Below are 15,662 nucleotides of genomic sequence, written 5' to 3'. Positions count from 1 at the left end.
TGCCTAATAAATTACATTTTTCCTTATTTTAGACATACCTTTGATGAGGAGGAACATAAGGAAACAAGTTAGATTTTTCAAAGAGCTTTAACTGTTAGAATCCTCTGCCTCTGCCTCTGCTTGTAAGACTAACCTTAGGGTTACCCAGAGCATAGTTATTCCTCAGATCAGACTAACAAATATTCCGGCTACAAAAACTATCCTGCTCTTGAAAGAACCCCTGTTTCTTCATCAGTTAGACAAATTATATCCTGGACATAACCTTCCACCAGGGCAGACTTTGATGGCAGGACAATCTTCCTTGGTTTGGGCCGTTACGTGGGGTCTCCTAGCTCCAGGGACCTCAGTGTCAGACTTTGGGCAGTGACCCATGTCATGCAAATAAGACACAACATCTTTATCACTGCTGGTTGAAACTCGATTGCTACTGAGTCTGAAGAGGCTTTTCTGTTGTAGGATCTAAATGTTAGAGTTTGGGAAGATCAGATGAGGAAAGAACACTAAAGTCAGAATCCAACAAAGCAATAGGTTCTCCAATTCAGTAATTTAACTGGACTTTTTAATCTCATTCTTGTATCTGTCCCAATTAAGGCATTAGACAACCTTATTAAGCCACTAGACCTTACTCTTTTCCAGCTGAAAAATGTAGTACTACCTAAGCAAACCCAAAGCTTAATGAACTCCTCTTCCCTCTGACAATTGCTACTGTCCTTTCTAGTCTTTTTTTGCAACTGGCATCAGCTCATTGGTCACAACTTTCAAACACCTCCCTGAGCTATATCCCTAATATTTCAGTCCTTACTATATCTCTAATATTTCAGTCCTTATTCTCTTTCCCATTAAGTTGTTTTATTTCCTCCATAGCAACTGTCAGTCTGAATTCATCTTAAATCTTTTTTACTGTTGATTTTTATCCTCAGGTACCAGAATGTAAACACTGTGAGAACAGGAAACTTGTCTATAGTTTTCCTACTGTGTCTTCACTGTATAGAATGAGACTCTTTCAAAACTATCTGTCAATTAAGTGACTTGAATAAATTTCCTCAATCTCAATAAATATGTGCAAACAAATATATTTGCAATTCCATCAAAAGCAGATGACATAGTAGAATAATTTTATTCTAACTTACCCTTTCCTAGTTCTTTATTCCTCATGTACTTTAATATCTAGCTCTGCTTCTAATTTCTCATTAATTCTGGAAAGTATCTCTTCCATTCCATTATTCCTTTAAGGACTCAGGCCACCTCTTCTCTACCTTGGACTCTGCATTAACATCCTGGATAAAGTGTCATTCCTCCTTCTCTTTCCCCTCCAGCTCCATCCTAGACACAGTGAGATTTGGAAAGCAAAGTTCTGAAATACTGTGAGATTTGTGCTTGGGTATATGAGTGCCTGAGCATGTGGGATACAAGAAATAGGTGGAGAAGACATTATTCCTGGTGCAGGTATAAGAAGGAATGTTTGTATTATATCAAGGAAGAACTCAAGGTTCAGGCAACATGTTAGCCCAATTTTCAACAGAGGCCATATTATCTCAAAAAAGACTAATTCACAAGCAAGTACACAGAGATTTGTTAGGAGCAATGGACCATTTTTATTGAGGATAAGTGATTTCTCCAACTGTACAATGTTAGGATCATCAACACAGTCATAATAGAGAATCAGAGATTAAGAGAGTAAAGCCTAACATTTGGAAAAGAGTCAGATGATACTACCATGGAGCTTCAGGCCACAAAGATGCCAATCTAAAAATGGGTAGCTGGAGGTCAAAGTCTCTGTCAGGCATGTAATTTCTTGGATACGGAAATCATGGGTTATAGATCCTTGAATCACCATTATCTTTCGGTGTGTTGTTTCAGAAGCAAACAAGGCTTGGATGGTGATGTTCTAGCAGCAAGAAGAATAACATCTCCTATAGCAAACTGTCCAGTAGCTGCAGTAGCCAGAGCCGTATCCACAGCCACATCTGGTTCCATAACCACAGCCATAACGCGAGCCATATCCACAGCCATAGAGAGTCCCATATCCACAGCCACAGCAGAAACCATATCCACAGCCATATCTGGTTCCATAGCCACAGTCATATCTACAGTCATATCTAGTGCCATATCCATAGCCATAATAGGGGTTAAATCCACAGCCATGGCTGTTTCCACAGCCATAGCCACAGAAGTTGCCATAGTACTTGCAACACATGTTGTTAATGGAAGTGGATTCAGATGGCTTGCAAGAGGATGTTTCTGAAGCATGTGGGTCATCTGCTTCCCATGGACCTTTATATACTGTCAGTAATTGGCAGAGCATACCATTCATTCCCTGACATAGACAACAAATATGCAAGCAACCTTTATATGCCAGTCACTGTTGACAATCGATAATAGTTTCTTTAAAATGAGCTCATTATTTTGTATACTCCAGTTTTATTTAAAGAGCATCATTTTAATTTGTTCTGCTGAAGAATTGTCTCAGTAGAATCATGTGCCCAATAACTGATTTTTTGGTTGGGTTGTTTGTTTTTTGTGCCTTTGAGTTGTATGAGATGTTTGTGTAATTTGGATATTAGCACCTAGTCAGTCACATCATTTGCAAATATTATCTCACATTTCATAGGTTGTCTTTTTATCTTTTCAATTGATTCCTTTGCTGTGCAAAACCTTTTAAGTGTAATTTTGTCTCATTTGTTTATTTTTGCTTTTATTTCTTTTGCGTTAGGATACAGATCGAAAAAAATGATGATATAATTTACATCAAAGAGTGTTCTGCCTATGTTTTCTTCTAAGAGTTTTATATTTTCAGGTCTTACATTTAGGTCTTTAGCCCATTTTGAGTTTGTTTTTGTATTTGGTGTGAGGGAATGTTCTACTCTCATTGTTATATATATATGACTGTCCAGTTTTCCCAGCACCACTTGTTGAAGAGACTGTCTTTTCTCTTTGTATATTCTTGCCTCTTTTGTCATAGATTAATTGATCATAAGTGTGTGGGGTTATTTCTGGGCTCTGTATTCTGTTCCACTGTCCTATGTGTCTGTTCTGTAGCAAATACCACACTGTAATATAGTCTAAAGTCTGGTAGGGTTGAACCTCTAGCTTTGTCTTTTATTATGAAGAGTGCTTTGAAAATTGGGGGTCTTTTGTTGTCCTAGTTTTAGAAATATTTTTCTATGAATTTTAGAGTTGTTTAAGGATTATTTGTCCTAGTTCTGTGAATTTTAAAAATATTTGTTCTAGTTCTGTGAAAAATGTCATAGGTATTTTGATAGAGATTGCATTAAATCTGTAGATTTCATTGGGAGGTATGGCCATTTTTATAATATTAATTGTTCAAATCTAAGGACACAGGATATATCTCCTTTTCTTTATATCAATTTCAATTTCCTTCATAAAATTTTATAGTTTTCAGAGTATAGATATTTCACCTCCTTGTTTAAGTTTATTCCTAGGTAATTTTTGATGCAGTTTTAAATGGGATTTGTTTTACTTTATCTTCCTAATATTTTATTATTAATATATAAAAACACAACAGATTTCTGTATATTAATCTTGTATCATGCAACCTACTGAATTCGTTTATTGGTTCTAATGGTTTTTGGGTGGAGACTGTAGAGTTCTCTATATAAAGTACCATATCATCTGCAAATAGTTATGGTGTTAACTCTTACTTTCCAATCTGCATACATTTCATTTCTTTTTCTTATGACTGCTGTGGCTAGAACTTCCAGTTTAAGTAGAAGTGGTGAGAGTGATCATCCTTGTCTTGTTCCTGAATTTAGCAGGAAGGCTTTCGCATTTTCACCATTGAGTATTATGTTGGCTGTTGGTTTGTTGCAAATGGCCTTTGTTATGTTAATGTATTTTCCCTCTACACCCACTTTGACAAGAATTTTTATCATAAATCGATGGTGAATTTTTTCAAATGCTTTTTCTGCATCTATTGAGGTGATCATGTGATTTTTTTCTTTCTTTTTGTTGATGTGGTGCATTACATTGATTGATTTGCACATGCTAATCCATCCTTGTGACCCTGGAATAAATCTAACTTGATCATGACGTATGATCCTTTTTGTATTATTGGACTTGGTTTGCTAATATTTTTTTGAGTATTTTTGCATCTATGTTCATTGAAGATATTGGACTATAATTTTCTTTTTTCTATAATCTCTTTGTCTGGTTTTGGTATCTGGTTTTGGTGGCCTTGTTGAATGAATTTGGGAGTGTTTCCTCATCTTCAATTTTTTGGAACATTTTGAGAAGGATTGGTATAAGTTCTTCTTTTTATGTTTGATAGAATTCCCCTGTGAAGCTCTCTGGTCCTGGACTTTTGTTTGCTGGGAGTATTTCAAATTACAGATTCTACTTCACTTGTAGTGATCAATCTGTTCAAATTTTGTTTCTTCTTGATTCAGTCTAGTCATTCTGTATGTTTCTAGAAATTTGTTTCTTCTAGGCTGTCCAATTTGTTGGCATATAACTGTTCATAGTATCACTTATGATTTTTTGTATGTCTGTGGTATCAGCTGTTATTTCTCCTCTTTCCTTTCTTATCAAAATTAAAGTAACTTTTTATAGTAACAATTATGAAATCCAAGTTGGAAGGGAGTATAAACTCTGGAAGGTGATTCCTTCTACTGGAATCTCACATTTCAACAACAAAAAATGAGTTATGATCCAGTAGTCTATAGAATGCCTTCAACAGGAATTTTCATGAAGCTGCTGATTTCACTTTCTGAGAACATTAATTATTAGCCAAATTTCTTCCAGTTAATGAATATATCTTTTTTATGATATTGGTCACTGGTATAAACTGATCACTCTGCTATGTTTAATCCATAACAATAGGCATAAAGAAAATATCAATATATCTCCATTCCAATTTTTATTATTCTTCAGTTTCTTTCCTTTTCTGTCATCATTTAAATTCAAAACTATCAATGTTATTTCACAAAGTCTCTGGATTAGACACTTTACTTTTCAATACCACTGCCAACACACATTTTCTGATAACTATACTCCTGGATTACTGAAAAGTCTTCTATCTTTATTGCATTACTTCTAATACCTTTCCATTCAAACCTCTCGATATTGATCCAAAACAAATATACATACATATATATATATATATATATATATATATATATATATATTCTATACATCACTGAATAATCATCTCTCACAACAGTGCCTGGCACATAATTTGTACTCAATCAATATTTCTCCAATAAGAAAATGGATGAAGTCAAACATTTGTGTGGCACATATAAATTGTAGGATATTTGTAAATATTATCACCATTTCTCATTTCTATAAAGCTGAGTGTCTCGAATGTTCTTTAAGGAGTCACAACATTTCAGATTTTGAAGGTATGTTAAGAGCTGGTGTGTGAAGATTCTTTTCTGGATACACAAATTATCTCATACATGCTTAATAAATCATATTTTTCCAAAACTTAGTGAACTTCTCTCACCCCTTACACTTACTACTGTACTTTCTGTCTTTCTTTGCAATTGACATCAGCTCATTTGTCACAAGTTCAAAATTCCTCCCTGAACTATCCCTCTAACACTTCAGTCCTTACTCTCTTTCCCATTAAGCTGTTTTATTCTCCCAACTGTCGGTTTGAAATTTTCTTAATTATTTTTTATACTTTTTTTATCTTCACATACTAGAATATAAACACTGTGAGAGCAGGAAACTTGTCTATAATTTTCCTACTGTGTCTTCACTGTATCAAATGAGACTCTTTCAAAACTACTCAAAATTATTTGTCAATTAAGTGACTTGAATAAATTTCCTCAATCTCAATAAATATGTGCAAGTAAATATATTTGCAATTTCATCAAAAGCAGATGATACAGTAGAATAATTTTATTCTAACTTATCCTTTCCTAGTTCTCTTTTCTTCATGTACTTTAATACCTAGCTCTGCTTATAATTTCTCATTAATTCTGGAAAGTATTCTTTCATTCCACTATTCCTTTAAGCATTCAGGTCACCTTTTCTCTACCTTAGGCTTTGCATTAACATCCTGCTTAAAGTGTCATTCCTCCTCCTCTTTTCCCCTCCAGCTCCCTCCCAGACAAAGAGCGATTTGCAAAGCACAGTTCTGAAATACTGTGAGATTTGTGCTTGAGTATGTGAGTGCCTGAGCATGTGGGATACGAGAAATAAGTGTAGAGGTATTATTTCTGATGCAAATATAAGAAGAAATGCTTATATTATATCAAGGAAAAACTCGAGATTCAGACAAGATATTAGCCCAATTTTCAACAGAGGCCATAACATCTCAAAAAAGACTAATTCATAAATGAATACACAGAAATTTGTTAGAAACAATGAACAATTTTTATTGATAACAAGGGATTTCCCCAACAATAGGATGTTAGGATCATCAATACAGAGAATCAGAGATTAAAGGAGTAAAGGCTAACAATTGGAAAATAGGCAAATGATACCACCATGGACTTCAGGCCACAAAGATGCCAATCTAAAACTTGGTAGCTGGAGGTCAATACCTCTGTCAGACATGTGATTTCTTGGATATAGAAATTGTGTCCTAAAGATCTTTGAATCAGCATTATCTTTAGATGTCTTTTCAGAAGCAAATGGACCTTGGATAGTGATGTTCTAGTAGCAAGAAGAATAACATCTCCTATAGCAAACTGGCCGGTAGTTGCAGTAGCCAGGGCCAGAGCCATATCCACAGCCATAGTAAGAGCCATATGCACAGCCATATCCATAGCCATATCCACAGCCATAATAGGGACTAACTCCACAGTCATAGCTGTTTCTACACCTGTAGTCACAGGAATTGCCGTAGTAGTTGCAAAACATGTTGTCAAGGGAAGTGGATTCAGATGGGTTGCAAGAGGGTGTTTCTGAAGTGTGTGTGTCACTACTTCCCATGGACCTTTATGTACTGTCAGTAATTGGCAGAGCACAACATTCATTCCTTGACACAGGCAACAAATATGTAAGCAACCATTATGTGCCAGTCACTGTTGACAATCAATAATGATTTGCTTAAAATAGCTTGTTGTTTTGGAGACTCCACTTTTATTTAAAGAGCATCATGTTAATATGTTCTGCTGAAGAATTGTCTCAGTAGAATCATGTGCTCCAAAACTGATAATCATTTTCAAAGTCTCCTTTCATTTAATATGTATCTTATAAAACAAGCTTGTTGGGGAATGTAGGAAATTTTTGCACCTTTTTCTCTCTCATCTTTCCAAAACCCCTGCTTCTGGCCATAGGAAAGGTAATACTCCTGTCTCCTTTCTTGACTTCTTGCCAGGCTTCTCCAACCCTCTCAGTGTTCCGTACCTCCTCCATGTCCAACTCTCCTCAAATCCCAAGAAACAGATCAAAATCTGATCATTCAAAGCCAAACCCATCCACTGAAACAATAACTACTTATAAGTGTGGAGACAGTGTGCTGTATGTAAGTGTTTCTTGTTATATTTCCTTCTTCCATGTACCAGGCAAAGTAAGGTCCTTCACAGGTGAGGCAGCCCTCCTTTCTCTCCCATTTTTTGTAGCTACATAAGTATTATCATACCATTGAGGAGACTTTCACAACCTAACCAACTTTATTTGGCTGAAGAATCAGAAACCTCGGACCAGAGTCTAATATTTTTCATATGCAGAACTTATCAGAGTTTTACATTATGAAAGATTAGTGCATTCCCCTAATTCGATAAACCATTCTTTCCTTCTCCTATCACTACTGTTCCTTGTATGTTTAGTTCAGAAGCTAAAGTTTAGGAGATAACATTGATACCTACAGCAAAAGCCCACCCTCATGACATAAAGTAGTACAAAACTCAATTTGCCCTGTATTTATACGTACATTAATCAGAAGTTCTCAACCTTCTACAAAAATTTTTGTTGTGATTTTGAAGTATAATGTGTCCCCTTTCTTCCAAATAATCCTATCACATTTACCTTTTCAACATGTAAAAGAGGGAAAAGAGCATCATTTCTCCTGCTATTAATGTTTTTCTTGCCACCTTAATTCTCAGCTAAAAAAAAATCTGTTTGCCCATCAAAATTCACATCTGTGATAAGTTCCTGTGAGATGCCTTTCCTCACTGCTAACATCTGGATTGGATCATCCTCCTCTTGGCTCCTATGTGCAGATACATGTCATAGCACTTGTCAAGGTTTATTGAAACAATGTCTTGCCTCACTAATTAAAATATGTCACTCTATACCAAACATTCAGTCTTTCCCTGACCAAACATTCAGTCCAAAACAAAAGTGTTGCTTTTTTTGTTTGTTTCAGGGGAGGGGATTGTTTTGTTTTGATTTGTTTGCTTATCTTACTTTCTAGGTTTTATTTAAATCAACATCTTCAGAATCAGGAAGACTCCAAAATTTACATTATTTTTTACTGTAACAACCATGAAGTCCAAGTTGGAAGGGAATATAAGGCCAAGAAGGTCATTCTTTTTACTGGATACTTGAATTTCAACAACAAAGGAATGAGTGGTGATTGAATGCCTTCAACAGGGATTTTCACAAAGCTGCCAATTTCAATTTTTGAGAACTCTCATTATTAGACATTTTTCCTTCAGAGAAATCATTCTACCTATTTTTTCTGGTATTGGTCTCCAGTCTAATGATCACTCTGCTATGTTTCATCCCTAACCATAAACATAAAGAAAATATATTCCCACTCCAATTTTTCTTATTCTTCAGTTTCTTACCTTTTCTGTCCTCCTTAAAATTCAAAACTATAAATTCTACTTCACCAATTCTCTGGAATAGACACTTTACTTTTCTTTTTTTTTTTTTTTTTTTTTTTTGTAAGCAGGCCTCTCACTGTTGTGGCATCTCCCGTTGCGGAGCACAGGCTCCGGACGCGCAGGCTCAGCGGCCATGGCTCACGGGCCCAACCGCTCTGCGGCATGTGGGATCTTCCCGGACCGGGGCACGAACCCGTGTCCCCTGCATCGGCAGGCGGACTCTCAACCACTGCGCCACCAGGGAAGCCCGACACTTTACTTTTCAATGCAACTGCCAACGCACACTTTTTGGTCACAGTACCCCTGGATTATTGAAAAAGTCTTTTATCTTTATTGCATTATTTCTAATACCTTTCCATTCAGATCTTGGATACTGGTTTATAACAGTAGAAACAATCTCTATTCTGTGTATCCCTGAATAACCAGCTATGAGTACAGTGACTGACACATAATTTGAACTTACTATTTCTCCATAAAAAATGAATGGATCTGGGGCTTCCCTGGTGGCGCAGTGGTTGAGAGTCCGCCTGCCAATGCAGGGGACATGGGTTCGTGCCCCGGTCCGGGAAGATCCCACATGCCTCAGAGCAGCTGGGCCCGTGAGCCATGGCCGCTGAGCCTGCGCGTCCGGAGCCTGTGCTCCGCAACGGGAGAGGCCACAACAGTGAGAGGCCCGCGTACCACAAAAAAAAAATTAAAATAAAAAATGAATGGATCAAGTCAAACATATGTTCAAATGTTGGTGTGCCACTTATAAATATAAGATATTTGATTACATGCTTAAATTGTCTGAACACCAATTTCTTCTTTCTAAAATGGAGCCTAACTATTTTTACGTAACTGTTTTTCATATATTGCATGCCTATTTAGTGCTCTGGGTCAGGAATATTACTCAGTAAATGCTATTCCCTTTATCTAAGTTGTTTTTTTTCCCCTTGGCTATAAATATTTATTTTTGTGATTATCATTTTAATACATGTTATTTAAGAATGTGCTTTTTAGAATCCAAACATAAGTTTTAATTTTAAATAATTTTACTTTTTTTTTTTTTTTTTTTTGCAGTGACATGGATGGACCTAGAGATTGTCATACTGAGTGAAGTAAGTCAGTCAGAGAAAGAAAAATACCATATGATATCCCTTATATGTGGAATCTTAAAAAATGGTACAAATAAACCTATTTACAAAACAGAAATAGAATCACAGATGTTGAAACAAACTTATGGTTACCAAGGGGGAAAGGGAGGGCAGGAGGGGTAAATAGGGAGATTGGGATTGGCATATACACACTATTATGTATAAAATAGATAACTAACAAAAACCTACTGTATAGCACAGGGAACTCTACTCAGTACTCTGTAATGACCTATATGGGAATAGAATCTAAAAAAGAGTGGATATATGTATAACTGATTCAATTTGCTGTGCAGCAGAAACTAACACAACATTGTAAATCAACTATAGTCCAATAAAAATTAATTTTAAAAAATCTCATTTTTCTTACCCCATAGTTTTAAACTCTTGTCTACTAATAGATTTCAGATACCCATATTTATTTGTACTGAAATGTTGATTTAGTCTGAATTGAAGGTAATAGCTTTGTGACTCAAAAGAGGTCATTCTATGATACATATATATATGCCTTAATTAAAATTGTTTTTCTGATAAGGAAGCAAAACCCCCCAGAATATAAATTACCTTCCTGGCAGCCTTTTTGCAACCTGACTGAGCCATTTTGTATAGTAATTTATTACCAAAAATACAATGTCAACATTATGTCATGGGGCATGGAATCATGCATATTTTCAAGTTCAGAAATTTATGTTGTATTTTTAAAGCATATATCTTGGGAACACGTTTAGGTACATATCATGTAAAAACTTGATGTGGACTTTTTTGAAATCCACAAGAATAAAAAGATCAGTCCATAGAAAAATATTTTATTTTTAAGACTATGTCTATTTTGATAGCTTGGATTAAGTATCATCTTGCAGTAAGACATTTTAGTCAAGATCAAAGATTTATTAAACAGTAAATCTTCATTATCCATGTGAAATATGTTCTAGAGATTCCCATAATTAGGAATGTACATAAATTTCTCCCTTAGAGTATATTTTTTCTAGCTTCAAATCCCCCAAAATCTTCTAATCTAAACTCTCATTAAACAATGAAAACATTCCTTCTAATCAGTCCATCTCTGTTGTATGTTGGAAAGTGTCTGTATACACATTATCTCAATTCATTTTCACAACCTCGTAAAATTAACAGAGTGGGTACTTGACAAACAAGTGTTCAGAGAAAGAAGCCGAGCCTCGCAGTGATCAAGTCACTAGCCTGAAGTCACACAGCAGAGGGGTATCAGAGCCAAGTCTTCATAGTCTTCTGCTGGTGGGTTCCCTGGCATATGCTCCTCTGGCCAGGCCCTCTCCCACTCGCGGAAGAGGTATGCACTGCGCTCTAGGTACTCTTATGAGAACAGGGAAAGCCTGAGAGTTCCTCTCTAGATGTGCTTAGTGATTACACGTCCCCCAGGAGTGATAATAAATGGACACAAAGATTTATTGTCCCACTCCCCTATCTGTCTGGCCAATTCCTACTCAGGCCTCAACTCAAGGGCCTCCTCTTCTCAGATCTCTTTCCTGATGCTCACAACACTAAATAACCCTCCATATTTTATAACTTTCACAACATATGGCTCTAAAAACAATTATTTCATTCTATTTTTAATCTTATGTTACTCCTACACAAGATTATGAATTCACTGAGAACTGAGCCCATTTGGATAGACAGATTAGATAGATGATAGATAGATAGATAGATGATAGATAGATAGATGGGTAAATAGATATAAATGATAGATGATAGATGATAGATATAAATGATAGATAGATGATCGATATGATATGATAGATATAGATAGATATGATAGATGATAGAGAGATAGATGATAGATAGAATATAAATAATAAACAAATACACAGATAAGTTGTCCACAACATCTGCCATACCACAAACCTTACCTCTCTTTCCTTAGCCTCTACACTGGACAACAACTTCTTCCTACACTGCTGAGGATCCAGAAGACCTGACATGATTTTACTTAGAGACAGAATGACTGAAGCTCACACCAGCCATGATATTTTTCCTATTTTTCTACAGTACTTTGCAGTGTGAAAAGCTGACTCTCCCCTCCATCCACTCTCCTTACTCCTGCAATGGAAGACGCAAATCAGAGAAAGAATATCCCCCTTTACTTTCTTGTTTCTAGAATACTAACATCATTTTCTCTGCTAGTCAGGCTCAATACATCTGAGTCATTCTTGATGAACAGTTCACAGAATGTCAGGCCTGGATGTACCCTAGGTCACCACTTACCTTGGAGTTCTCACTGTGGTGATCTTGCCTTCCTTGCCTATGATCAGGCAGCTTCCATCACATGCATTGCAGTGGAATAGTCAGTTCAGCTCTCAGAGCCATAGTTATTGGAAACATATTTTATATTTACAAGTCATTTTCCCAGTAATTATCACCTATTAGTTCCAATTGTGATTTCTGGGACACAAGAAGCAAATCCAATTCTTCTGCCATATTATAAGCCTTTAAATATGCTTTGATAACTCATGTCACTTCTTTCTTCACAAGTCTAGATATTATATGGTTACATTTCCACTGTTTCTCTTCCTTGGACATCTCTTCTATCTTCCCCCCTCATCATGTCCAGAATTCAGAGATTCACCCTCTCAAGGGGTTCAGAAGTCTATCACTTCTTTCCCTTTATTTGTGTCAATATCCAATTCAGGTCCACATCACAGCTTCCCTGAATTCTCCTAGACTCATATCTCTTTCTGTTTCAATCCATTCTGTAAGACAATACCAGTTTCATTCCCCATAAACACATAAATAATTCTTCTTTCTGTGTATATGCATATACAAGTATTTATTTGTTATTTTAGATGTGAGTAATCACTAAACAGTAAATTATTGAAGAGAAATGTTTGGAGGAACCAATGAAGTCACAGGGATGCACAAGAAATTAAAAATTAAAAAACATGGAAGTTACAAAACCTGTAGTCAGTGATGCATTATAGTAAGATTAATGACACAGACTAGATAGATTCAAAGAAGCATTTCATTGGGAAACCAATTTGCCCCAGTGTGGAGCACTAATGCTCATGGCCAAGGACACAATGTAGAAAGGAAGCATGAGATAGATGTAAGGGTTAAATTTCAGAAAACAAATGGAATTTTATCTTCTTTCTTCCATTGTTATCAAAGCCCATCTATGACAAAAACATTTGAAAGGAATAAAAATATTCAATGACTCCTCCTTGGAACAGAGTTCCACTTATCACTTCAGTAGCAAAGGATATTCTGGTAGTAATTTGCTAACAGCAAAAGAAATAGCATCTCCTGTAGCAAAATGAATAGTAGCCACGGCAACTACAGCCAGATCCATAGCTTGATCCATATGGCCACTACCACAGGGCCTTTATTCATAGACATAGCCAGAGCCATAGCTGTAGCTATATCTCCATAGGAATTTCCATAGCAGTAACAACTCATGATGCTTAGGAGCTAAAAGTGTCAATGGAAGGTATATGTGGGAAGCAAGGGAGTCTGCAAATCAGAGTGTTACCCACAATCTCAGACCTTTACATGCAGTCAGGTGTGGATGGGAAACACTGAGTCAGCCTGCTCAGTGACATAACAATTTGCTTCGAAAGAGCTCATTTTACTAGGCACTTCAAATTTGTTAAGAAGTGTCTTTAATTTGCTCTTTCCCAGAGTTTTCTCTAGTTAATAATGAGCCTGGAATAACATTGACTTCTTTTTCATGACCCCAACTCTATTGAAAACATATCTCTCATGTGACTCGTGACCTTACAAAGACCAAAGTAAATATTTTGTCCCCTAATTAAATTCAGTGGCTTTGAAATCATGTGTGTGCATGTATATGTATGTTGCATAGTGTGTGTATATGTTTATCCTTATTAGGCAAGACTAGTAATATTATTATCACTATCTACACTTTATATAAAATAATATAATACTACAATACTGTGGGGTTTTTTGGAGATCCAGAGAAATTGGAGGGTATTTTATTTATTGGTCCCTATATTTTTATTTTCATACAATTTTTAAAGGTTAGTTTCCATTTACATTTATTACAAAATATTGGCTGTATTTCCCTTGTTGTACAATACATCCTTGAGCCTATCTTACACCCAATAGTTTGAGATTTAAAAAATTAAGTGACTTGGTCAGAATAGCACAGCTGTTTAATGATAGAAATATAACTTAGTCATTTGATTCCAAATTCCATATGCTTCAACTTTGACTTCAAGAAGAGGCAGAATTTAATAAATTAGTTATCTTTAAAAATATAAAAATGCCAATATTTGCATTTTGTAAATTGTCAACCTCCATGCTTTGTTTTTTTATATTAACAGAGCATTTCTTACTTTTCACTTTGCCCTCCATAGGTCTGTATAAACAAAATGTGAGTGGATAATTTTAACTATGTTTCTGTGAGTTCCAAGTATCCCTTCATGAGCAAAATACCATTATTACTCTCTCTTCCAATCATACTGCTCTAAGCTTTGTCCTTTGAGGTCAGAATTGCCTACTCTTCTTCCTACTGAAAGGAGAGATAGGCAAAGATAGGTTTAAGAGAGGATTAATATGGCTGTTTATAAGTGCTTTAATTCTGGATCTGAACCTGTGTAAAACTTTAATCATGATCCTATAAAATTAAACCATAAAGTAAATGTCATCTTGAAGCTTAGACTTCCATCATTATTGCCTATGCCCATCCCTGCCCCCAAAGAAGTCCCCAATACACGTGCAATCCTTTAAAATTGGATCGGTGCTATGATTCCACTCACATAGCAAATTCTTCCCTGCCTTCTCTCCAAACAAGTTTTGAATAACGATGTTTGCTTACACAAGTTTAATTGGATTCTTCGCTAGACAGTCATGAAGCAAATCAATTCAATTTATCCAACATATGCTGAGTACACACCATTTATGAGGCACAATCAGGGCCAACCGCACGGCTGTGCAACCAGTGCATGTGCACAAGGCCCAGTGCTCAGAAGGCTCCCTGTGCTTGGTGTTAAATGCTCCATCGTCACCATCTCTAAGTTCTTAACACTTTTCATCCTTAAATTTGTGGTTTGTAAATGAAGTCTGCTGGGACAATGGAACATGTGCAGAGGATTTGGGGTGTTACGTCACATGCAGTCCCACCTCTCACCACTTCCCCACCTCCCCAGAATAAGTCCTTAGTTTCCCACTGCCTCAGCCCCATCCAGTAGTCCTATAACTGCTGCTACCTTCTACGCCCTCCGCCTGACAGGAACCTGGGCATGGGAAAGTTGGGATCCGGTACTTGTGAGGGTCTAGATTCACTCAACAGCTATCCTCATGCCCAAAAGCACATGACACTAAGTAGAAAACAAAAAGCATCATAATATGTCAAAAGAGACCACAGAACACAGGCAACATATCTTTTTTCCTGACTTTTTGACACATTTTCAGTTTGCTGTGGACTCTGCAGATTATGTAGCTGGCCCTGGACACGGTGCCAAGGATTGGGAAAATTAAGTAGGAAGAGCAGGTATTCTCAGACATGCAAAATTCCAACGATATTTTAGGAATTACTCCTTGACCCTGTAAGCAGTCCATAAGCTGTCAGTAAGGCACTAGTAAATTGACTCACTAAAAAAATTAAATATTTCCATCTTGGTTAATTTCAGACGACCAACAGGATGTCACTGATGTGGAGTTGGGGAGAGATGCACATTGTTAACCTTCCCAAGCTGGTACAGGCTGGCTTCTGCACACTTCTGCAAGAGAGGCCTCTTGGTGTGGCACTTTAAAAACGTGAATCCTGGCTTCAAATTCTGGCAATTCAATG

At 36.4% G+C, this 15,662-nt stretch overlaps 1 protein-coding gene across 1 annotated transcript; it reads right to left on the bottom strand.

Annotated features, from left to right (window-relative positions):
* Positions 1-1,888: 1,888 nt before the first annotated feature.
* On the bottom strand, positions 1,889-6,831 carry LOC113619982 (keratin-associated protein 21-1-like). Its single transcript, XM_027105617.1, has 2 exons — positions 6,661-6,831; positions 1,889-2,317 (listed from the first exon to the last, which is right to left on the bottom strand). Exons 1-2 carry the CDS (start codon positions 6,829-6,831, stop codon positions 1,889-1,891), a joined length of 600 nt encoding a protein of 199 aa, XP_026961418.1.
* Positions 6,832-15,662: the final 8,831 nt, after the last annotated feature.

The sequence above is a fragment of the Aethalodelphis obliquidens genome, unplaced genomic scaffold (assembly GCF_003676395.1).
Source record: "Aethalodelphis obliquidens isolate GAN/ISIS:26980383/991018 unplaced genomic scaffold, ASM367639v1 scaffold1, whole genome shotgun sequence".
NCBI lineage: Eukaryota > Metazoa > Chordata > Mammalia > Artiodactyla > Delphinidae > Aethalodelphis > Aethalodelphis obliquidens.
Note: the sequence above shows the minus strand (reverse complement) of the source record. Positions and strands in the feature narration are given on the sequence as shown.